General features: G+C 37.6%; 1 protein-coding gene and 1 non-coding gene across 2 annotated transcripts; one reads left to right on the forward strand and one right to left on the reverse strand.

Annotated features, from left to right (window-relative positions):
- The first annotated feature begins 306 nt into the window (after positions 1–306).
- Positions 307–435, forward strand: LOC128979886 (small nucleolar RNA SNORA47). Its single transcript, XR_008489461.1, has one exon. It is a non-coding gene; the product is annotated as a small nucleolar RNA SNORA47 (small nucleolar RNA).
- Positions 436–2,756: 2,321 nt separating this feature from the next.
- AGGF1 (angiogenic factor with G-patch and FHA domains 1) lies at positions 2,757–24,059 on the reverse strand. Its single transcript, XM_054397441.1, has 14 exons — positions 23,889–24,059; positions 22,976–23,072; positions 22,349–22,551; positions 21,359–21,505; positions 20,043–20,231; positions 11,775–12,129; positions 10,224–10,335; positions 9,284–9,335; positions 7,329–7,430; positions 6,808–6,973; positions 6,484–6,566; positions 5,564–5,691; positions 4,570–4,669; positions 2,757–3,839 (listed from the first exon to the last, which is right to left on the reverse strand). The coding sequence occupies exons 1-14, from the start codon at positions 24,057–24,059 to the stop codon at positions 3,639–3,641; spliced, it is 2,106 nt and encodes a 701-aa protein (XP_054253416.1). The 3' UTR covers positions 2,757–3,638.
- Positions 24,060–25,143: the final 1,084 nt, after the last annotated feature.

Here is a 25,143-nt window from a genome sequence, read left to right on the forward strand (position 1 = left end):
ATGTGCTCCTTGTTTTTAATTGACAGCTGGGTTGTTCACTGAAGATACAAGCATACGCTTCTTAGTTTATTTTACATTTCGGAAATATGTTTAAAGTTGATGCTTTGCAGAATTCACTCTTAAGACTAGAGAAAGTAGTTTATGTAAACTGATGAATGGAATGTCACTCTTAGCTTTAAGATTCAGTATCAGTATTTTTATACAGTAAACTGCCTAAACTTTTTACTTTGGATTTATAAAATAAAAGCAGCCTTGTGTAAGCAATCAGTATTAAATATTGTAAGGTAAAAAAGACAATAGGATATTTGGAGGACTGAGAAGGTAAGACAGTTAAATTTTATGCTGTATCTTACTGGTTATAGCCTCCAAAATTATGATAGTGCAATGGCAACTCATGTTCCCCTCCTGACATGAGGGAAAGCAGTACTGCATTTGCATATAAATCTTGCACACCTTTTGGCACTTCCATCTCATTTGTACTTAGAAATTTCTAAGAGGTCACTAGACTAGGGGATGAGAAGCCTCACTTAGCTCAAATCTTCCCACTCTTCTTGTCAGCACACAACTGCTTGATAAGGATTCTTTTCAGTTAACAATGCTGTATTAATGGCACCACTTTTTCCACTTCAAGGGAAATTTGGAATATTATCAAGGGGTAATTGGGGATTTATCACAACACTAAACTGAGACTAAGCTTTGACCCTTTATATAGAACTGTTCTTTGAAAGAGGAAAAGCTGCAGTACTGAAAGCAGTCACCCTTTGACTGCATGAGACCATGCCTCTCCCAGAAGTCAAATGATGCCTTACTTAAAAAACTTTATGAAATGCAAACTCAGTTAAATCCTTTAAAGTTTCAACTTTGCAAGACAACAATAGACCAGTGACTGACTTTTCTTAGAGCTGTTTCTTTAGTAATTGGAAAGAGGGAAAGCTAAGGTACAGATTTGCAGTTTAATATGAAGACCACAATGTTCAACTTTTTTTTTTTTTAAACAAGGTAAACCTTTTCTTTTAGTCTATTTGATCCTTTCTTGTAGTAGCAGAAGTCTTTTTAGATGCATGATGAACTAAAACTTCACTTGTAGCTGTTCCATAAAGATTTTTTCCAGTTAGATAGCCTCTAAAAATGTGAAGTCAATATAAAAAAATGCAGCAGCAGTCAGCCAAAAATTCAGTTATCACTGTAGTAGTAAAAAGAAAACCAAGCCAGCTTACAAAGGCAAACAGTGAACTGGTATCAATTAAAGCAATACTGCAGGCAGAGCATGCAAAACTCTATTTTCAAACATATACTGCTGAAGTAAGGCATGCTTCAGGTTGTTAAACTTGTGTGCTTTAACGATATAAACAAGTGATTTTTTTGCTTTATATTGTGTGTGTCTGTATTGCATTTGTATGGCAAGGTTTTTGTAGCATGGGGGGCTACAGGGGTAGCTTCTGTGTGAAGCTGCTGTAATCTTCCTTCCACATTCAAAGCAGCCAATGCCAACTAGCTCCAAGACAGACTTATTGCTGGCCGCGGCTGAGTCCATCAGCAATGGTCTAGCAACTTCTGTGGTAACACACTTAAAAAGGGTAAAAAAACCTGCACAACAGCAGCTGCAAGAGAGAAGTGAGCACATGTGAGAGAAACAACTCTGCAGACACCAAGGTCAATGAAGGAGGGAGAGGAGGTGCTCTAGGTGCTGGAGCAGAGATTTCCCTGCAGCCCTCGGAGATTAATGGTGGAGCAGACAGCCACCTACAGGCCATGAAGGACCCCATGCCAAGGCAAGCAGATCCTTGAAGGAGGGTGCAATTCCCTGAGAAGCCCATACTGGACCATGACCCTAGCAGGACCTGTGGACCACTGGAGGAGCCCATCCTGGAGCAGTTTGTTCTTGAAGCTCTACATACTATGGAAGTGAACCACAGTGGAGCAGTTCATGAAGAATCACAGAATGTTAAAAGAGGGTGGAAGGGACCTCCAGAGATTATCAAGTCCAAGCCCCCTGCCAAAGCAGGACCACCTAGGGTAGTCTGCACAGAAATGCATCCAGGTGGGTTTTGAAAGCCTCCAGAGAAGGAGACTCCACAACCGCTCTGGGGAGCCTGTTCCAGTGCTCTGTCACCCTCACTGTGAAGAAGTTTCTCCTCATGTTGAAGTGAAACCTCCTATGTTCAAGTTTGTATGCACTGTTCCTTGCCTTATTACTGCACCCACTCCTCAGGTATTTATCATTGATCAGATCCCCTCTGAGTCTTCTCAAGACTAAACAGCCCCAGCTGTCTGTCTTTCTTCACAGGGGAGATGCTCAAGGACTGCCTGTGGATGGACAGACATGTGATGAACTGACTGTAGCCCCACATCTACCATTCCCCCAAGGTGTTGCTGGTGGGAGGATGTAGAGAAATCAAAAGTTGAGCCTGGAAAGAAAGGAGGGGTGGAGAGCAGGTGTTCCAAGATTTGGGTTTGTTTCTCATTACTCCAAATTGATTATCAGCAGCTTTGGTGGACACCCAGGGTCAAGCCACCACAGCATCTAAATGTTAAGATAAATAGCTAGCAACTTGTCCTGGATTTACACAACCGTGCTTGGCAGTTCCCTGCATGATAAAAAAGATGGCAGGCAAGACTACTTCCTTTATTTGGACAACTATCAGAACTTTAACTTCACTAGAACAGGATTAAGTTCTCCCTATCCAAATTATGCACAAGACAGTATCAAGAAGCACACTGCTTAAATTGACAATGATTTATTGTGTTCAGGAACATTCAATAAATACCAAGCTTTTAGAATTAGTTTGGTAATCCACCCCTACCAAAAAGCAGTTGGTAGGTTGGAACTTTTTTCTGGCATAAACTCCATTGCCAGCAATGGATGTATCAGAACAAGATGATAAATAATACACACAGACACAGGTTTTCTAAACATACCTCCTCTTTTAAAGGTGTGATACAGATTAGTTACTAAACAAATCTCAGGTTCTTCACAGAAGAAAATTTTGCTATAAGCTCTCTCTGAACACTGTTTTCTTCACCAATGGTGGCAGTTCATTTCATGAAGTACAGTACTTTTGAACTATACTGATGAATCGTTTAAAACAAGGTTTTTTTCCCCCCTTAATGTAAGCTGAGACATGTAACTAGTAGACATGTAACTGAATCATATGAATTTAAGAATGGTGTACCTCTTGCTGAGCATTTTTCACGGCAAACGAACATAAAAGATGAAATGGCAATATAATACTATTATTAGGGCTCAGGGGAATTTTTTTTGTCCTTAGTTTGTTTTACCTTGCTTTTAAACTACTGTCCAAATGTCAAAGGCGCTGTATTTAAATTCAACAGATGTTTTACTTTCCATGAAGAACTGTATAAAAACAGATCTGAAGAAGCTTCCTGGTTAGGGTAAGAATCCCTTTCAAGTACTTAGATTTGAATATCCCTCTAAACTCCATTATTAAAAATGTAGTTTTATAAAAGCATGAAGACTACAGAAACCCAAATAACATGATAGTTAATCTTTATAATTTTCTCAACAACTATTTTACATATCACTAAACTTCTGCTTTAGCAAAAGAAAAAAAGAATAAAAATAAATTCTCTCCCAAATATTTACACACATGAAGTACCCTGCTGTAGGACGAGATACTTCACTTTACAGTCCCTCTAACCCAAGGCATAATGTTGGGTGTATCCTTTTGTGATTTAGGTTCTTGGAAGTTTTCAGCAAACCTTTCTCTTGCTTTATCCCAGTTCTTTTTGTTCTTGCTCTGGATGATCTGAACATCTTCAATGGAGGCTGGTTTACTGGTACCCAAACCTGCATGCATCTTGTGTATCTGAAGATGGATCTATCAAATACATTAAATACTCTTGTAAACACAAGTCAGATACTCTAAATACTTTATTATAAATAATATTTTTACAATACTAATTCCACTCCCAAGTGCTTCTCTTCAAGGCTGTAATATACCTAGATCATCCACGGACATTTAAAGTACTGTTAAAATGATGAACTATGATCTAGAGTGCTGAATGATTTCACCTGCCACTAACATTACCATGAATGACTCCTCACTGAGTAGTGTATGGTCCCTGTGTAGTCTGACAACAGACAACACACTTCTGGTGACAAAAACGGAGGTAGGCATGGCTGCCACAGAAGCCCAAAACTCAGTGGCTACAGTGACTTCAGCCAGCTTTTCCTCTTACATGGCCTGTCATCTGAACTTCATGCTAGATCACCCTCAGAAAAAGTGTAAAATTCCACCATAGGCCCATCTTGAATTTACATCAGTTATGATCCTCCAGACTTTTCAAATATTAGATTATTGATTCATCTGCTAGAAGCTGTTTTTCTTCCCTTAGTTTCCTAACATATACAGACATCAGTGTAACTTTCTACTGAAGGGCAAAATCATTGAAAAAAAAAAAAAATCAAAACTACTCCACTAGTCATTATTCCTTCCTAACCAGGATTTAGAAATGTTTCCAGTAAATAGTGGCTTACTGTTAAGACATATCGCACTGCAAATACACTTCTGTTCCCTTTCACTACAAATAAAAATCAGAAAGACCTACCGGATCTTTCATTCCACCACCATCCTTGCCCAAGCCTTCACCTTTCTTCCATCCCATCTTTTCCAACATTTTATGTCCTTTGTTGCTGTTGCTGATTTCACTTTGAAGAAAATTTAAACAACTGTTAAGCAAGAGTTAATACAAAGAGTATGCTCTCTACTCAAATACTGAAGGACAGAAGTGTGCATGCATATGCTGCTCTAGGAACCAGGACTCAATACTGTATGTTCCTACTTCTGTGACAAGCTATTTAGAAGATGATAGTGCTATCTTTTGCAAGTTCTTCCATTAATAGAGTAGGTTACCAAAGCTATTCCAAGCCTCCTGTCAATATAAACTTTCTTAAAACTACTTCTGAACTACTTGCTTACTTAAGGAGTAAAAAAATACAGCATGGGTGGGTAGAAAGTGACTGCACTAGGAAAAAAGCAGTATTGCTACCTCGTTACCAAATCATCCTAGTGCACAAATTTCATTGTCTTACACTTCCTTTTACTAATTTAGGAGCTCCTACAAGTTCATGCTTCTTAAAAAAAGCACACCATCCCAACTATAACTACAGAAACGAAGGAATAAATGAGGAGCAAGATTGTAATTTAAGACTATGTAAATGCGTGTCTCATGGTAGCCTGGATATTGTCAGTGAAAGAAGATGCACATGTACAATTACTGGGACTGGATAAAACCCCTGAAATTGGAAACCAGACACTATTAGGGGTGTTGATACTGCAGCTGAGGAGTTCCTTTATTTTTCAAGTTGGTAAGGAAGCGATTGATGCATCCTTACTGCCACATTGAATGGAAGTATGGAAGCTCAGTTAGTAAAAAGATCACATGAACTGGGAAGCGAGAATAGCTCACCATTTTCTAGCTCTAACACATTATATACAGGTAATTCATCATCAACAAACTGTATCCTAGTATCAAACTGACACTTAACTTTATCACTTTTTAAGATTCATTGAAGATTCATGTTCCCCCAAATCAAACTTACATGTGAACAGAAGCTGGACTATCATCTCTCTGGAAGGTTCCTTCACTTCCAATTGTCTCTCTCCGTTTTCCTGCTCTGTCTTTGTACTTCGGATTCTTTACTGCTTTGTTGTCTTCATACTCTGTGTTCTTTGTAAGAAAATTAAATTCCATCAGGACAAAGAAAGAGGGCTTTAAATCCTTTATTTTTGATAATTTCACTGCTTCCCTCCAGAAGTAAGGCAGCTTCAGCCTACTTTATTGATTCTAAACCTTATAACAAAAAAATCTATAGTACTCATCTAACTAGATTCTTACCTTACAGCCATACCTTGGTGAGGTATGTTATTGCCATCATCACATAATGTAATATTGCCAAATACACTGATTTCACAGAGGCTGTGAAAAATATTCTTTTGGTAAGAAGAATCAATCTCTCCGTATTTAGCAGAAAACCGTATGTACATGCCACTAGCTTTTTGTTTAAACATTTAGCCTGTTCCTCAGCAACTGTTTCTTCAGAACAAATGACAGAACTAAGCATGTGTCTTCTGTATCAACATTATTTTGGTAGCTGAAGAATTTAAAATAAATTATGGCCTTCTGTTTCCTACACAAATACTTACTACACAAACGCAGAGGTAATATAGTTAAAATAATCTCTAATAAATGAGTAATTTGAATAGTTTTGAATACTTATATATAATAGGTAGCCTGTACATTCATCTTGGCATTCTCCTATGGCAAAATGGATTTTCCTACCATAATCTGTCTCTGCAGAGGTTTGTAAATAATTAGGAGTGTAAAAAAAGATGAGTTAAACTGACAGGCTTGAGCTAGAGGGCATTTGAAAACTTATTCACTTAATTTTATGGCTTAAAACAGGAATCACAAAATAGATGGAGACTGCAAACATTTAATCAAATTCTACTGTAAACTCACCTGTAAACCATATTTTACCCGTATTTGTTTTAATGCTTTTCTTCTGACTAACTCTCTCTCTTCTTTGCTAAGTGCTGGACCAACTGAAAGGAATAACACAGGATTGAATCTCTAATTAATAACTTTACACTGTTGTTTTGAAACATGAGACAAACACGAGAATTTTTATTCTAACATGATTACACAGACACACAGACCAAGAAGAAAATACATCATCATGTGTTATAGAACTATTCCCACTTGACAGGAAAATGGTAAGAAAACTGAAGTAATTGTTATGTTTATAAAGTAAAAAGCCACATAGCCCATTATCACATTACTAACCAGAAGACTCCTTTTTCCTGTCCAGGCGAAGATGCGCTCTGACTTGTCCTGGTTCACATCCATCACAAGTATCACTGCCCGGATGTATGTGAAATGAAAGCACAGTTTCACCAATCTTCACTTCATCTCCATGCTCCAAGATACAGGGATCACATTTTGTTTTAGGCTACAGCAAAAGAAAGTTTCTGTCAGATGTTACCTAGTTACTAAGAGCACAAACTCTATTGCATGAATACTGCTCATAATTTATTAATGCAGTTTGGTCCCACAAATTCAGGCAAGTATCTAACTACAGTGGGTATTTTGCGCTATCAGCTGCAATGGTAGTGGATTTTTGCAAATATAAATCGAATGTGAAGTATTGTAAGTGGCCCTGAAAACATGAAGGGAACCAAGAGAGAGACTGATGCATCAAAGAAGCCATGCAATGACATTGTTAGTGATCTGCCATAACATAGTTAAAACAACCAGGAGACTGCAGTTCTCTGTGCAGTGTACAGAGCACTATAACAGGTACTCACCTGGAGAATCTGATTTCCATTAACAACTGTTCCATTCTGACTGCCTTGATCCACGAGAACATAATTTTGCAAATCATGGTCAAAATACACTTCTGCATGGAACTGATAAATAGAACCCTAAGTGAAATGTTCTTATTAAGCAAATACTTCACAACATATATACTATTATAAGGATTTCAGAATTTATTTGAAGGCCTTTTAAATGCGTGGCTCTGGTAATCTAAGTTACTACTGTGTTCTACACCTTGTGATTTCATCCATGTGAAATGCAATGAATGAGCCACAATAGTAGCATGAACTACAGTATACTAATACAGCTTTTAACTACAAAGTGATTCAGTACTGAAAAAGTATGTATTTCTAATGTGGCAAGTATGCATTACTTAAAGGACTACAAGATTCAGTAATACAGCATTTTAGCTGCTCTTAAAAGGCTGGGTGTTTTTTAAGTGTTACAGCATTCTACAGTCTTCTCTCATTCAAATAAATAAATCTGATTTCATTCTACAGCTTCATGTTACTTGGTCTTCCATGTTGGAAATAGCTCCTTAAATGCCAGGCTTTTGTAAATTTCATTCAGTTAACCTTCACCTGCATCTTAATGCCCAGGATGCTGTAACTGTATCCTGATACTGAGACTAGCAGTCTAATTCTGCAGTCTACTGAGAGTTCCAGTAAAAATCAGAAGTTTAACAAAGTGATTATTTCAATTTTATTCTAATGGAGAAAAAAACCCAAGAGTCAATCTGGGAACAAGTGTTCATTTAAAGCCAAGTATCTTATCTGTGCAACAGTAAATGTTGCATTCAGTAATAAGTATTTTGTAGGTTAGCTGCCATTTATAACAGAACTACTCCACCATTAGGTGGAGACTGACTAGTAATTAATTTAATTTCTACCTCTCTTGTACTGCATCGAGTGAACCCAAACTTCTACAGATGCTAAATCTGAAGGCTGTAGCTTTGTTTTGAATTTCATTTTACACTCAAGAAAAGCAAGTGCCTAAGTGGTGCACAGCTATTAAATATCAACACTGAAAAAAAATGTTAACTTTGTCTCTACGAATCTGTCATTTATCTTCCTGTGTTTGACTCCTTATGTAAGAAATTATTTCACTTTGCAGATAAACACTCAGGTACCCATGAAGTACTAAACATTACAGGAAAATAAAAGCCTTCTGGCTTCTTTATGCACTCAGTTTCAAATGCATGCCTGAAAAAGGCATTAATAGCAAGGAAAGATTTGCTTTGGAAGTTGTTCAGTAAGAATTACACAGCTGATCAATCAAAATTATAATCTGGAACAGATATAATAAAGCATATTTCAGATACATGCATTTGCAGTATTTTTTGGATGATGTCTTTGTCCAGCTGCATTTTTTAACTGAAAGTGCTGTGTTTATGATCTGTGTTAAAGTAGTTAGCAAAACAGAGCACATAATGTATCTTAATCATTTCTTCACCAGAAGAAATTTTTTTCATTACAATCTGTCACTGAAATTCTGTTTAATCTTTAAATTCCCTATACATCACTTAACATGTTTACACAGTTGCCTTGAAGAAAAATAAAACCTGTTGCTCTGACCTCAACTGGAAGGACTAGGTTATTTTATGACAAGTTTTACCTAGTTGACATCAATCTTTTATATGCCATTAGTACTTAACAGACTAAAGTTTTCCTCAAGTTTGATAATTAAAAAAGTCAAGACTCCAAAGTTTTTTTACTATGTATTACACTGTGAATTTTTATTTAGCTTTTCTAGACTGAAATCACAGTTGTTCATGTTGCATTCCTGTTCTGTAAATTACTATGTACATTTTCCTTTTTCTAACTTCAAATGCAGCTAAACCCACATCTCCTTCTACAAGTTCTTTGAAATACTTAAGATTTTGCAAACTATAACACCATAAAATCTAAAGTTTCATTCATATGCTGAGCAGATGAAAACAAGTTACCTTACTGACTCCAACTTCAGGAATCTGAAGCGTATGTCCAACATCTTTTTCTCTGGAAAGGAAAGGTGATGGATAAATCACAACAAAGCAGAAATAGGTCTAGTATGTAACTTACAAAAGGTGTATTTCAGTTGAATCTTAATAGCCTATTTCTCTTCTGAGCTATTATGGAACTTTATAGATGTGTACCACTGTTTTTTATGTTGCAAATGTGAAGACTTGCTTCAGGTACCTTCTTCCATCTATAAACTGTATATAAAAGGCAGTGAACATATAATAAAGATGTGCTGTTAAGATGTCTCCGCATGTTAGGTTTATAGATAAAACCTAACATGCGGAGAAACTTCTTTACTGTAAGGGTGACGGAGCACTGGCACAGGCTGCCCACAGAGGTTGTGGAGTCTCCTTCTCCGGAGAAAGTCACCACTTCAAAGTCACCCCGGATGTGTTCTTGTGTGGTGATACTGCTTTGGCAGGGGGGTTACCCAGACTTTATTTGATAACAGAAGAATACAGGTTAGCACAAAACCCAGTTTACTGTTCAAAAATGATGAACCAACACTACTGGAATTTGAATGTGTGAGAAGCCTAGGATATGCTTCCTTGTGATCTTAAAACATTTAATTAAACTTATCTTAGTTGCCCAGAAAGAAAAGTTTATTTACTTTTTAGAAAACAAAAGCTTTCAAAGAATGAGTTGCAGCTACACTGCCATTAGGACTCAGACACAAGATCAAGCTATCACTAACAAATTTTCACTACTGCTGAGTTACATTAACTGCATATGCTGCTATCAAAGCAAGAACGTTATGTGACATAATACTGTGGGCTAACTTAGAGTGTTTCACAAGTGCTGCACACTAGGACAAGCAATCCTGAGTGGCTTCCACAGCTTTCAACGTGAGATAGCTTCCAATATAGAGAACAATTAAATTTTTACCTTCCAATTGTAGCAGGTTTCACAGCTGTGATAATGTAAAGTGATCCAGTCTGTAGAACTGGTGATCTTACTACAATTACTCTGATACAAGGAGGCCAGATCTTTTCTTCATCTATAATTGTGGGAAAAAAAAAAAAATCAGTTCAAACAAAATGCCGTTTTTCTCTTACAGTCCATAGCTTTCACACAACTGATACGCAGGTAGCCATTATCTGGCTGAATCCTATACAACTTTCAGAAAAAAATGTATAAACACATCTGAGAGAAAACTTTGATGAGACTACTGTTTTAAAGCCTTTCTGACTACACTATATTAAAAACGTTTTCCTAATTTCTGGTTATTTACATGTGTATAACTATTTAGTTACAGCAACAGAATACAACTACATTCATAGAATTTACTAGTATGTTGTAATGTATAGACCATTAGCCATAGCAGATTAGAATGCAGTTTTACTTTGAGAAAAGACAGCAACTTTTTGTTGCACATCACAAACCTAATGCATAGAAATCATAAAATACAAAGTTGTATAGGTCAAATGTATTTTTTACTAGTTTTTAGACTTACTAGCACTATGTACCCATACAGATAAGGAAAAACAATAGATAAACATATGCTTTTTTTTCCCTTGGTATCTGTGAAGTAATTACATTTGAACAGCTGTATGAATTCTGTTCTTGGATGTCCATTTGCAGAAGCAGTCTACAACGATCTCAGGAATAGACACAGTAAAATGGAAAGACATTAGCTCAAAAGGTACTAGGGAGGAAAAAAAAAAAACTGTCTCCATTTTTTATTACTCCAGCATTACTGCAAAACTGATTATGAGAAAAGGAATTTTAATCCAAAAGCATCTGAGTAGTTAAGTAAAATAATGAAAATAGAGGAAACTGACTGTAAGAAGTGTACAGACTGCAACACAAACTCCTGTAGGTAGTATTTCACTCTAATCTGAAATAGCCTTTGCATACACAGTTTCAATTGGTTGCATTAAGCTTTTCACAGGTTACTTCCAGGTTTACTCTCTATACTAACGTGTTGCAACTGGAATACACACAAAATAGGATTTTGAATAATACTGACCACTCCATGTTTGTCGTTTTCACACAGTATACAGATCTTACACTGAATTATACACGAATGTTTATGAACAGTATCAGAAATAACACATTAATGGAATAGAGTTAATACACAGAATTACTCTGAGTTCTGTACTAGAACTTCTATTCTGGCAACAGACTTACTTTTTCCTGTCATTATCCTAACCTAAACAAATCCTAATTTGCCACTAGTTCCTACACAAACATAACACATACCCCTACATAGCTTTCACAAAAGCAGCTTTACCACTGCCTATTTCTGGCCACAGTGCAAATCAAGAGAAAGAACCAAATGCTGTTAACTTATAGCACATTGTAATTCAAAGTATCTCCAGTGACAATGCCTTTTATTTTTTTTTTTAATTAGCCAAACTCTTTTGTTGTACTTTGTCCTTAATGGGCTCCTGGAAAAATATAGTGATATCATACATATAAGCCACAATAATTCACCTCCATTTTCTGAATCTTCTGAATCAGCAGTTTCTTCACTTGTTACTTCATCCTCACTGCTGTAGGCTTCACACTCTGAATCTGTAATTTCACCTTCTTCTGGCTCACTCTCTGTATCTGCTGTTCTACTGTCATCTGTATATGCTGCAATATCTTGTGTACTTTTGCATGAATGTGAATTTATACTGTCTGTACGAATTGATTCTTTGGCTGCTAGACGGTTTTGTGGGCTTGTGTCCACTTTAGTCCTCTTCCTTGTATTTGGAGACTCTTCTTCTTCAGTAGAACTTACTTGCTCAGTAGTGAAAAAGCAATTCAGACTGTTAGATGATTTCTGCTCTTCTGTGTCCAAATCCTGGGGGGGAGTTACAGAATGTTACATTCTTTACAGATTGAGTTACTTTCAAGTCTGCTGTCAGCCTCGAAGTAAATTCTTCAGAGGAAGAACTAATTTCACATTAAGAAATAGTTACATTTCCAGAAATTTTTGCACATGCAGTCAATGGAACATTTAATCAGAAATATTTTTTCATCTTACAAGTCTCATGACAGATTTGGGAAAGCATAATTGCACTACTCTTCTAAATTTTACATGTTCCTCTTTTCTCACAAAACTTAAGATCCTTGTCCTCGCTTTCAAACTTTTACAACAGCATCTTGAATATTTTCCAGCTTTGCCTTTATGACACTGTTTTTTGTCCCTCTTACTCAAAACTCACAACTTGCTTAAAAGTTTTCCACAATTGATCTTATCTTCCTCCTTTGTCTTCCCATTTTTTCCACAATTGTCCAGAATATCTGAAATGCCCACTCATGCTTGACTAACCTGTTCCTCCTCCTTTCAAATTTTCAACTTCAACAAAGCTGTTCATCAAAATACTCTAGATAACTTTATAAACTATGCTACATGAAACACTTCTACTGGCAATCCATTTTCTACTGCAATGTATTTCTGCACTGAACACCAGACAGATTAGATCTCTGCAGGTTCTTCCATTGCTGCCTGATTTCATCAGCAGAAAAAAAGATCAGCAACAGTTTATTAACTGAGAAATCTAAAGTTTCATACTAATGTTGACAGAGTAACTTGAAAATGTAACAGTCCAATAGCCTTGATGTCCATCTTAAAAAGAAGAGCAAAAAATCCACACAAAAAAAAGGAAGAAAAAACAAAGAACACCACAAATGGCTTTAAAAATTAAATTTAAAAAAACTCTCAGGTTTCAAGCTATTTGCTGTGTTAGATTCAGAATGAATACATTCACTTGCCCTGAACCGTACAAGATATTGCAACACAGAACTTAAAAAACTTCTGACTTTTTTCAGTAAGCTTTCGTAAGAGCATTTTACATTCATATTGATTTATGTATCTTGAAATGCTAACAGAAATGAAAGCAGACCCACTTTCCAGAACTGTAATAACTCATCAGTGGCAGACCTGTAAACCACAGAAATTCCTCTCATCCCAGCAGTCAGGCTCTTGGATAGGGCTTTACAATACATTTTTGGAGCATTTTCAGTAAGTCAACAATTCTCAAATTCTGAAGACCTTATGCTTTAACTGAAGAATTATCAGTTTGCTTAGGGTTTCTCTGGAATGCACTTGTGCCTTTCTCCTTGAATCCTCTAAGTATGAAAATGAGGAAGGACCAAGTCACAAGGTCACTGCCTTATGTTATTTTAAATGAGATATAGTAATATTACCAAAAGTAAGTCTACAGTGTCAGACATGTCAGACATTACTAATTCCATTAGAAATCTTTTTGACAACTCTGATTCTTGCTTTTATAGATTATTTTTTCAGTGTATTTGTCTATATTAATGTTCAGTATCAGATTGATTACAACATATATTTAGGGTTACAGAGCATCTTGCTATTTCTTTCCATTAATACTGTGAGCTACTGAAGTTTTACTATTCTTATCTGAAAACAGAGAAACTAAATGATCTGCTCAAATCAAAATCGAGGCAAAGCAACAGATGACTGTGATGCACTGATGTCCAAGTATAATGCTCCAACCACTCAATTCTTTTGTCACTGTGAATCCAGTGGTACTTTGTTTTGGCACCACTTCAGGTATTCTATGCTACAAAATAATAAGGTGTTATTTCAAAGCTTGGCTACTAAACAGTAGACTCTGTTCTGTGTGGAAAATTTACATTTTCCGGGAATTTTAAAAAACATTTATAAGGTGACGAAGGATTCTGTACATACATTCTGCCAGTATGACCGTTAAGCCTGTTCTCAGCAATTTCTGTATTTTTTCCATTATTACTGCAATAAATTGTTAAGAAAAAAAAACCCAACCCAAAACCAACAACCAAAACCCACCAAAAACCAAATGCAACTCTAAATAGTTAAGTACTGATAAAATGTAATCTTCTCATTTAAAAATAAATCCTTGTACAAAATTGAAGATTTTAAAATTGCATTCCTAAATAATAGGGATTTTAAGCATTTCAGTTTCACAGATCAGTATTAAAATACACATCTTGATGATACAGGATACTGAATGTATTCTTAAAGCACTTGAGAGGTCTTGTGCTGAACAAGTAATTTTCCAGTAGTAACACTGAACATATGAAGCATGTGTAAAAGTGTAACTATGCAAGCAGCACCTAATACCTTGCCTCCATACAGCCACTCCTTAAACCCCAGAAACTGGCAGTAAACAAAATACCCATTAATACCATGCTGAATGACCTAACAAATACTAGCAATGCACTTTATTTCTCAATGGCAGTGTACTTAGATTCATCCCAAACTCACGACAGAACACACAAAAGTACACAAGTTTGTGCTCACTCTAACCACATGACCTGTCTTTCCTCTAAGCGTATGTTGAGAGGCAGGACGAATCTGATCCACAATCAATTATTTTCTTAATTACAGGGTTCAGACAGCTCATATTTCCACATCCCTGACAAAGCCAGCCAAAGTTGCAAGTCAAATAAGGATTTTTATGTATCCCATGATAAGTGATCTTGTAAGAACTACAACTGATGCTCATGTGACTAGAATGGATATTTTTGCTTTATAAACTAGGCTACAAGCTACCAATGAAAAGGACCTTCTGAAATGCATGAATGATTTAGTCATTGAAATTTTTAATGAAAATTTAAAAGTCTTTTAAGCATAAACTATGCTTTTTGCCTTACTGTGACAAAGCAAGGTACTTTTCGTCTTTACCATCCTCACTTTCTTCTGTATTCTGCCTGATCAATATGTGTGCTTATGCAGTTCTTCAGCATTCTTACAAAATTAGAACTTAAAAATTCTGAGCATAATTAGCTCACCTCCAAGAAATACAATGTTTGAACTGCACTATTTTCTAAATATATCTCTTTTATGCAAAACACGCCAATAAACGTGCAGTCTGTTGCTTGTTGGTTTGCTTGAGGTTCAGTAGGTGAATTAATGGAATCACAGGTTAGCAACACTCATCCAAAAGACTGAATATTTGATCTTTAGCACTGACTTTCTCATTCTGAAACATTAATTTGAAAACTAGTATTTTACTAAAGAACTGTTTTCAAACCATTAAAATAGCTCTTTTACTCAGATGATTAAGGTTTCACTTGTTAGCACCATTTCACAAGTGCTTCAGTTACTAGCTTCACCCTACACAATACTCAAAATTTCCAATGGAAAAAAAAATTAAAATCCAGAAAAAGCTCTTCCTAGATCATAAAGAGCAGTTTTATGTACTGGTGAACAGCTCTGAATTATAGGAAACAAATTTGTTTTACTAAACAATAGGTAGTTTAAGTCAGGACACTCTGCATTTAATACAGTGATGCTAAGTATGTCTCTTCCCAAATATTCTAAAATGTCATCCAAGTTTTCTTCAGATGTTTTTATACAGTGTTTCAAATGTATTTGAAGTTAATTTGTCGATGAATTGATTTTGGTCAAAGAGTTTCAAAAAATTAATTTGTTTATGAAAGTAGACATCTAAACATCAACTACTAGATAATATTTTTCCTTTAATAAAACTGTCAAGGTTAAAGGTAAACATCCATGGACTAATGTGTTTGTTGTCTCAACTCTACCTTTACCAGAAGCTGCCAATCCAAAAGAAGAAATCTTCAGATTAGCCATGGTTTGTGCCAAATGACGTACCTAAAGATGGGATGAATATTTGCAAAAAGTAAACTATATGTGATAAAAAAAAAAAATTAGTAAAAAAAAATTACTAATTCTAGAGTTCTATGGGAAATGCCACAAAAACTTTTGGCTCTCCTTGAGAAGTAGCTAGCATGTAACTGTAGTGGAAAAGAATATGGCAGTAGTTAATTATAGCACTACAGAGGAATAAAATTAAGACAGTAGTTTAAGAATAAACTGTAAAAATATTTTCAGGAAAAAAGGCTTACATCAGATCCTGCATTTAAATTTCACCATGTACTTCTAATGACCCCAATAAAATAAGTAGAATTACGTGATCCCTGCTGCACAGAGTCTATTCTCTAACCTGCATGGAAGGATACAAATAAGGATACAAATAGATACAAACTAAACCACAACTAAAGAACTCTCTTATGACCAGAAACAGAGAGTTAACCCATTGGTCTAGTTACAATCTTTTTTAGATTAACAAGGTATTAACTTGGTTTAAATAGAGTTAAGTCATTCAAAAATCACATACCATTTTTGTAAAAACTATAAACTATCAATAGAATCACAGAATCATTGAATTGCCCAAGCCAGAAGGGATCTCCAAAGGTCATCTAGTCTGACCTCCCTCCAGTCAGCAGGGACATCCCCAACTAGATCAGGTTGCCCAAGGCCTTGTTGAGCTTCACCTCGAGTATCTCCAGGCAAGGAGCCTCAACCACATTCCCTGAGCAACCTGTTCCAGTGCTCCACCACCCTCATAGTGAAGAACTTCTTCCTGATAACCAGTCTAAATCTGCCCCTCTCTAGTTTGAAGCCATTGCCTCTTGTCCTGTCACTGCAGGCCTTTGTAAACAGACTATCCCCACCCTTCCTGTAGGCCCCGCTCAGGTACTGGAAGACTGCTGTTAGGTCTCCCTGGAGCCTCCTCTTCCCCAGGCTGAACAACCCCAGCTGCCTCAGCCTGTCCTTGTAGCAGAGGTGGTCCAACTCCATGATCATTTTCATGGCCCTCCTCTAGACCCTCTCCATCAGGTCCACATGATTCCTATACTGAGGGCTCCAGATCTATACACAGTACTCCAGGTGAGATCTCATGAGCACAGACAATGTAGAAATATTTGCTGTGATAATCACCCACGCAAGTACTAGATTTCTTTATTTATTGTATTTGGCAACATTTAATACTAAGCATCTGAAAAGGAAAGAAAACAAGTTTAACAAGTGTTTTATGTACTTGAGGTTCTGTAACTACTGTTCATTCTCTTCTGTTTCAAGTGAGTATTATTATAAACCACCTTACCTTCATCCAGGAGTAATAATGTTTAGTGGACGTGCAACATATTCTCAGAACTACACCCTAACATTGCTTTATTTACTGCCATGGGTGGTCTGCAAACTAGACAATAAACAAAATCATTCTCCTACTTCTACCGGTTGTAGAAAAAGTGAGTTGAGTAAAATCTGCTTTGGCCAAGAAAGTAGGTAATGTTTGGAGATATTTTTCAGACTAGCAGAACAATTTAATAATCTATTAAAAAAGCAATTGGGAACAACAGTAATGGATTACGAATCTTCAAAATAACTGTCACATTTTTAATAATTTAACAAATATTCAGGGACAGTTTTCATGTTTTTGTTGAGAGTGGAAAATTACGTGTGTGGGAAAGCATATCACCCAACAGCACTTCAAATCAAAAAATCTAGTTAACACCAGGCATTTTTAGTTTTGTTTTAGGATACAAATAATACAACAATCAGCATGATCTAATTAATGCCTTTACCAATAACAAACTGAACTGGACAACAGTAATATTGTATCTTATTTGAATTTAACTTTTTAAGCAATGAACAGATTTCTTAGAATTAGGAACCACACAACAAGAATAAAGTGTTTTAACTCAGCTACATAAAATAAGACATTATGGTACTTTCTAACAGTGCACTTACATAGAAGTGCACTGTCAAAAAGGCATTCTTTTCTAAGGTGGAGAGTAACTTTTAAGTTTCACTTTGAATTCTCCCTTTATTTCTTTATAAAAAAGGCCTTGATTCTGACACTAACCTTCACTAAGTGTTCACAGATCTGCACAGAATGCTTTATTTTTCCTGTTAATTTATTCTCAAATTAAAAACCAATGCACTGTTTACTATCAATAAAAACTAGAAAAAGTGGATGTTTGCCTTCTACCTTGTCACTGCACAAGCTTCACACAAAAGATTTGTTAACAAGACCATCTATGTAATAATGAATTATCAATATAAAATGAGTGAAAGACAAGCAGCTATTTCTAGTATAACTAGGTAACAAAAATGGATTGCGATAGGATCCCCAAAAGTAGTCAACGTAACTTGCTAGGTCAAAGCTACATATGCCACAAAACTTCCATAAAAACACTTGGCAACTTACGTCAATATGTAACAGTTCATAGAATCATAGAATTAGTCAGGGTTGGAAGGGACCTCAAGGATCATCTAGTTCTAACCCCCCTGCCATGGGAAGGGGCACCCCACACTAGGTGAGGCTGGCCAGAGCCTCATCCAGCCTGGCTTTAAATCATCCAGCCTGGCTTTCATCACAGAACCTAGTTTAAGATAGGTTATGATAAAGATTTATTTCAATAAGCGTTTCATGATGCTTTCCATGATGAATAAAGTTCTCTATTAATGCCTTTTGTGAGTGGCAGAATGCTGATTCAGCAGTTACAGCGTGCCCAGAACTGGATGCTGATAAAACCCCCAGTTTCAACTGCATTAGCTCCTCCCTCAAGTCTACAGGATCATTACACTTAATGTTGCTAAGTGTCAAGCTTTCAGAAGGAATGGCTCACACAACATTTTCTCAGAGTAAAAGTTTCTGCATTAGCCACAACCTATTTAGAAAATCTGTAATGGATGAACTACCACTATCCATATTGAAGGACTTTTCCAGCCTGAAGCAATACTACGACTTAACCTACTTTCACTGGTTCTTAATGTAAACAGTTTCCATTTTCAAATCTTTCAGAGGACCTCACTCCTGATACAAAATTTTAAAACTCTGTACTGATGGTGCTTAATTATGTAAGAGTGTTAGTGTCCAGATGTACACCAACTTAATTTCAGCCAGTCAGCTTCAGAGGCATACATAGTGAAATTATGCAATGGTAAAGCTATAGCACTGAAAAATGCAAATTAAGGAGCACTGCAAATTAAAGAAAACTATCTTCTATTAAATCTTAAGTCATAAAACAAATTTGCAGAATAGGACTATATAAAGTTGATTCAACATCAGTAGCAGCATTCATGAAGAAAATGTTTCTTGATGATTAATAGCTCTGTTACATTAGACTTGGTGTTTAGGAGTAATGGTTTTCCAAAGCAGTCGCTATGTACTATGGGGTATGCTTTCTTAGGAACAGAAAAACAACAGAAAGGAAGTTATATTTTTTTATCACCTAAAATACATGCTGATTACAATAGTCATTTATTAGAATGTAGCTTACCCACACATTATGGGCCAAAAAAAACCATGTTGACCAAACAGATTATAAATAGGAGAGCATAATACGCAAAGAATTAGAACATCAGACATTTCATGAATGTCAAATGAAGGTAGAAATACAGTAAAATGTCAGTGAAAAAAGCTTTGGGATATAGTCACAAAGAAGGGGTGGTAGATGTGTGCATTTTCAAAACTTTTGGTCTATTTTTGATTCATCACACGATTTTAAAGGAATAAAACAAACCCCCAACAATTAAAAAAAAAGAACCCCAAGCCAAAACTCAAAACCAAGACACTGAGGTACCACTGAATTTATGACATAATGAATTTACGGTATTAATTCAGTCCACATAGTGCCCTGAATTCATGATCAGCAAGCTTTGCTGAGAGACAGATTGAGATCTATACAGCTATATTGTAATAACCTAACATTGAAAAACAGTGAGGGGATGCAAGTTTAAAGTTTCATGCTTAATTACTCAACAGAATTATATGAACACTAACTACAAGTCAGCAAACTGCTGTAGTACAAAGTCCAAAGAAGTTTGAGTGCTTCAGAAAACAGGCATACATCTTCTACATAAAACCAAACCCCAGAACCCACAAATTCCAACATGAAAAAAAAAAAAAAAGTTTTGCATTTTCTGTCTGCCAGTTCTAAAGTTACCTTATATTCATTTGCAGTAATTCGCTCCGGTTCTTTTCTCTTCTTTTTCCCTTTTTTATCCTTGATGTGCTGAGTATCAGAGGTCTGATAAGACTGCAGATCCACTCGTGAATGAAACTGGTATCGGCCACTTTCCACATCACAGTAGTAATAAATTCCAGTTGCTGGATCATAATACAGTTGATTTTCCTTTGTAAGAAACAGAGAAGAATGTTCTCATCACCTCAATAAATACACTGTTTAAAGAAACACCTAAAACCACATACTTTTGCCCTGTTTTGCACTTTCTTAAATATGCTTTCAGAGGCACCACCAGATTCTCTGATGGGCTCAGCTGTGGCCTTCAGTGGAACCAGGTGCATTCCGGCAGCCTCTGCCCTCTTTTCAGAGGTTGCCTCTGCAGCCCCCATCTCCACTGCCAAAACCTTGCCAGTAAAAGTAATACAAGAACATTTCCTATCATTAAGAATAGCTACTGAACAGGAAAAGATATTATTTTGTGTAATTGTACCACAAACTGTAATCTGTATTCCCCTGTATTCACAAACTAGGCCAAAACCAACAGCGTCATTTGAGACTTTAAAAATTAAGTCCAGAAATGTCTCTGAAAATAATTATTCTGTGCACTACATGCATTGTTTTCTTTTTCAATTGATTTGAATGTTATGCTGCAAACAAAACCCGTTTTCAGCACAGTAGTTCCACTGGGATTTGTGACAATGTATGTATCCATCTGTAGATACGCATCTCCATACACACACAGACACACACACACACCCCTCACAGGACAAAAAGAAAGCCTCCCCAAAAGCCGTCTTCTTAAAAACATACAGCAGGAATTAACCATTATGAAACTGTGATTCACTATCTGACTTGTTTTAAAGAAGCCTTTTCTTTGCATTAGCATAGAACTAGTTGGTAACAGTACTCAAGTACAAGTATTTTGTGTACTTTTCTTAACTTTTTTTTGTGGAGAAGTCAGTGACTTAGTTCAGCACTGTCTTTTTCTATATAAAAGTCATCTTTCATCTCAAATTTTTTAATTTTCAAAGTCTTGAAGCTGTTTCGTAGTCTAAAATTTCTACAATGACAAGGAAGTTAAAGGAGTAGAAGAAATCAAGAGCTGAGGTGTCTCAGCTTGCTACCTGTAGTTCAGCTGGAATAAATAACTAATTAGCAAGCTTCCATTATTATTCATCTTCAGTAACAATTTCCAATCACAGTCAGCTTGGATCTTAGTTCTTTGTTCACATTGACTTTTACTGCTAAGCTTTTGCAAGAGAAAAAATGCCTAGGGTTTTGAAAACAACCCTTACCGAATTATAGTAGAATCCAGTGCTATGGTCATAGTACAATCCTGTACTTTCATCATAAGTAAATCCGGTTTGTGAAACAGCAGCCTCTGCAGCAGCTCTCAAGCTCTCTGCTAAAGAACCCTCTGGCACTGAAGTATCTTCTGTTTCCTGATACCATAAAGAAATCAAAATTTCATCTAAAAAGAACCTCCTTATTTCTTTAGCATTTTACAATGTCCTATTTTAAATAAAATTAACCCATGCTCTACAAACTTGATTGCTTCAAGAAGTATTATTAAACAAGAAAGCAAAAATCAAGCTGTAATTTACCAATAAACTTCTACTGATTTCAATGGGAACAAGACTTCATTCCATGCCTGTTGTTTTCCCCAACCTTCATTCAAAAGCGGTTTACATCAAAATATGCATAGTATCTCTCAATACATTGCTAGAACAGATTTCTGCTCTCCATTTCATTTCAGCTGCTAGATGCTAAGGCACAAAAGCACGTCAGTGACTGAAATGAAGTGATCCGAAAGAAGGCTGGATAGTAGAGGGAAAAACAACTCACAATAAAATAAACAAATAAAACACTCTTAACTTTTTCTTATACACTGCCACCTTGTATCAATGGAGAAGGAAAGCAAAAAGTTACACTTTAAGTCACCACAGCCATGCTGAACATAGCCTGCTGATAAAAATAAATGCCAGAGTTCCAGACAATGGAGGACACATCTTAGAATGTCCTTTAAAAACAAACAAAAAACCCACAAAAACCAAACCACAAAATCTAGGAGCAAGTTACTACATACATACTTGCTGGAACATACTACAGAAACAACTAGTTTCAAAACACAACAATGTCTGTTTGTTAACATGAGCACCAGGCCTTCCCAAAAAAATCATGTCATGCAATACCATCAAGACAAAAAAAGCTTAGCTTTTAAATAAGATGAAATACTAATGAAGTGCTAACTTCAGAATTGGTAAAACCCTGAATGGTTCTATAACCTGTGATGTCTGGATGAAATTTTCCTCTTCTCCACCATCAGTAACTTTGATGCTATCCATCCTTGAAGAAGTATCAATATCTGTCCGCAAGTCCTCTGTGCTGTTATGCTCAGTGCCTTCAGCCTCATGATTGTACTGCACTGGCAGTTCAGATGCACAATCCTGAGTATCAGTGTGATCATAATTTTCGTAATAGTAATAATCTGCAGGGGGGAAAAAAGTTAAAGGGGCATAAATTAGCAAACTAATATTTCACAAAATGTGGTCTAAGGATCCTAAATCTTAAACTGACAATTCATGCAAGTGAATACCCTAATGAAAATCAATTATTCCTGCTCTGAATTTACTCAACTCTTACTGAACAAATTATACCTTGCTTCAACATGCTTTCAAAATTGGTAAAATACATATGTGCTATGTATGGACTGCTACGGCATGGACATTGCTACAGTCCATGCTGCACTTTATCCTGTTCTAAAAGGAATGGTGTAAGTAAATAGAAAATTATTGAAAAGATAATATATGGTTACCACGTTTAATGCAGCTATAGTCTTGAAATGTATTTTAAAAACGTCAAAATAAGATACTGTTGTAGATGACTATTTGAGCAATCACCACCCTCTCTACCTGCTTGTGACCACGCAGCATACTCCTCTGTTTGTACTGCTATGCTAGATGTATTTTTCTCCTTTCTGTTATCAATTTCCTTAGTAAGATCTTCAACCTGAAACAACAATAGCATGTTACAAAACACAACACTGCATTTTAGGAGTCTATGTCAGAAAAGTGCATCAGTTTATTTTACATTTCTTAATATCTCAAACAAAATAACACTGCATCATAGGTATTTAAACTGAAGTTTGTTTAGGAGGAGTCCACTTTCTACTTGAATGGCTGGCATAATGAAAAATACTATTTTTGCTCACAAAGGATATAATAATAAAGGCAAACACTTGGAAGTACAAATAAAAACTTGACCAAGGTTATTTTTAAGATGCCCACCCTAGAAAGCTGGATTTGAAGCAATAACCACTGTTCTGTGGTGGCAAATTGTGGCATTTACAAGAATTCCCTATTCTGCTATAAACAACGTGGGACACTTCTTCCACTATTCCTTTACCTCACCTTGTTTATGAAGCATCCTTCTTTCTGCTAAATCAGTTTTTCTTTCTAACTCTGAAACCCAACTTGCTCTCTCTTCCACCACCACTACCTGTCAGGGCAAACGTTGACTCGGGGCAGCAAATTCAAGCCCACAGTCTAGAGTGTGATGGCTAAAGGCTGCTTTCCTTTTCTGTTCGCTGGATTTCTCCAGGCCAGGAGAGCCCGGCGGGCCTCGGGGAGCCGGTACACGCCTGCCGAAGAGCTGCGCCCGGACAACGGCGGCACGCCTAGGCGAGTAAGCAAGCACAGTAGGGAGGACGGAGCACGCACTCGGGGGTATGAAGGCAGCCATACCTGGCAGGGCTGCGGCCGCGTGCTGCCCGGCCCGGAAAGGAAGAGAGGGTCGAGGGAGCTGGTTCCTTGGGCGGGGGCCTACCTGTCTCCTCAGCGCCTCGTTGCGCTCCCGCGCCTCGCGGTAGAGGCGCTCGGTGAAGCGCAACCGGCGTTGTGTCCGCTCTAACTGCTCGCGGCAGGCGCCCAGGTCCACCTCCAGCGCTGCCACTCGCTCCCGCAGAGCCGGGTCCTCGCCGCCGTGCGGGGAGGCCATGCCCGCCTTCTCTTCAGTGCCCGCTCGCTCCTCAGTGCCCGGCTGCCGGCCGCCGCCTGGCGCCCGGGACAAAGAGGTAGCCTCGGCCTCGCCCGGCGGCCCCGGCCATGGCGCCCAGCCGGGCACGAGGGCAGCAATGGCGCGGGCGAGAGCCCACCCCGCGCTCGCGAGCCTCTCCCAGCAATGCTCTGCTGGAAAAGTTTACCCGCGGCGCGCGAGGACCTGCCCGCGGGGCGGGAACGCGGCACAACCCGGAAGGGACCGGGGGAAGCCGGAAGTTGCTGGGGGGAAGCGCGCGTGCGCTCAGCGCCCGGTTTGGGTTGCCGTGCGTTGCGCGGGGGGCGGGGGATGGGCCTGGGTCCGATAAAACTAGTTGTGGGCGGAGAAAGCCCTAAGAGTTCTAACTCGTTACTTGGGGCGTCTTGGGGTTCGTGGCAGCGAAGCAGCATCGAGGAGAAGCTGAAGAATGACCCAAAACGGTTCTGAAAGAATGGGACTGTGAAGCTCGGGACTTCACGGTGCGGTCTCGGGGCTAGGAGTGCTTGAAGACTGTTAACAAGTCCAACTGGCATCTGCACTTGGTTGCACCAAGGCGTGTTTGTTGGCTTTGGCATGCTCCGAAGTTTCACCTGTAACACATGACGCAGTGAAAAGTAATTCTGGCATGTGCACTGTCCCACAGAAGTACCGTATGGTTTTGCATGGCATTACTGTGTGTGCTATGTTTTTTTCCGTCGAGATTTCTCGGTCTATATTGTGACAAACCACTTCATACCCTGGCTGAAAATGGAGTTGTCCGGAGATTATTAGAACTGTAGCCATCTGAACAGCATACAGCACTACTACCTTGTTAAATCTGTGCTCAGAATTGCAGCATTGAGGTTCTGTATACAGTTACGTTGCTGGGATTTCTGGAGACAGATGGAGAGAGTTCTTAGGTTTTCCCCCACAGCTCCATCTCAGTATAATAATTTTCAAACCTTCATCTCATATGCTTCTGTTTATTTAGTGTACTTTGCTGCAGAAACAAGAACTACATAGTAGATCATAGTGTATGTTTCACACATAGGTGTTTCAATCTTGA

The sequence above is a fragment of the Indicator indicator genome, chromosome Z (assembly GCF_027791375.1).
Source record: "Indicator indicator isolate 239-I01 chromosome Z, UM_Iind_1.1, whole genome shotgun sequence".
NCBI lineage: Eukaryota > Metazoa > Chordata > Aves > Piciformes > Indicatoridae > Indicator > Indicator indicator.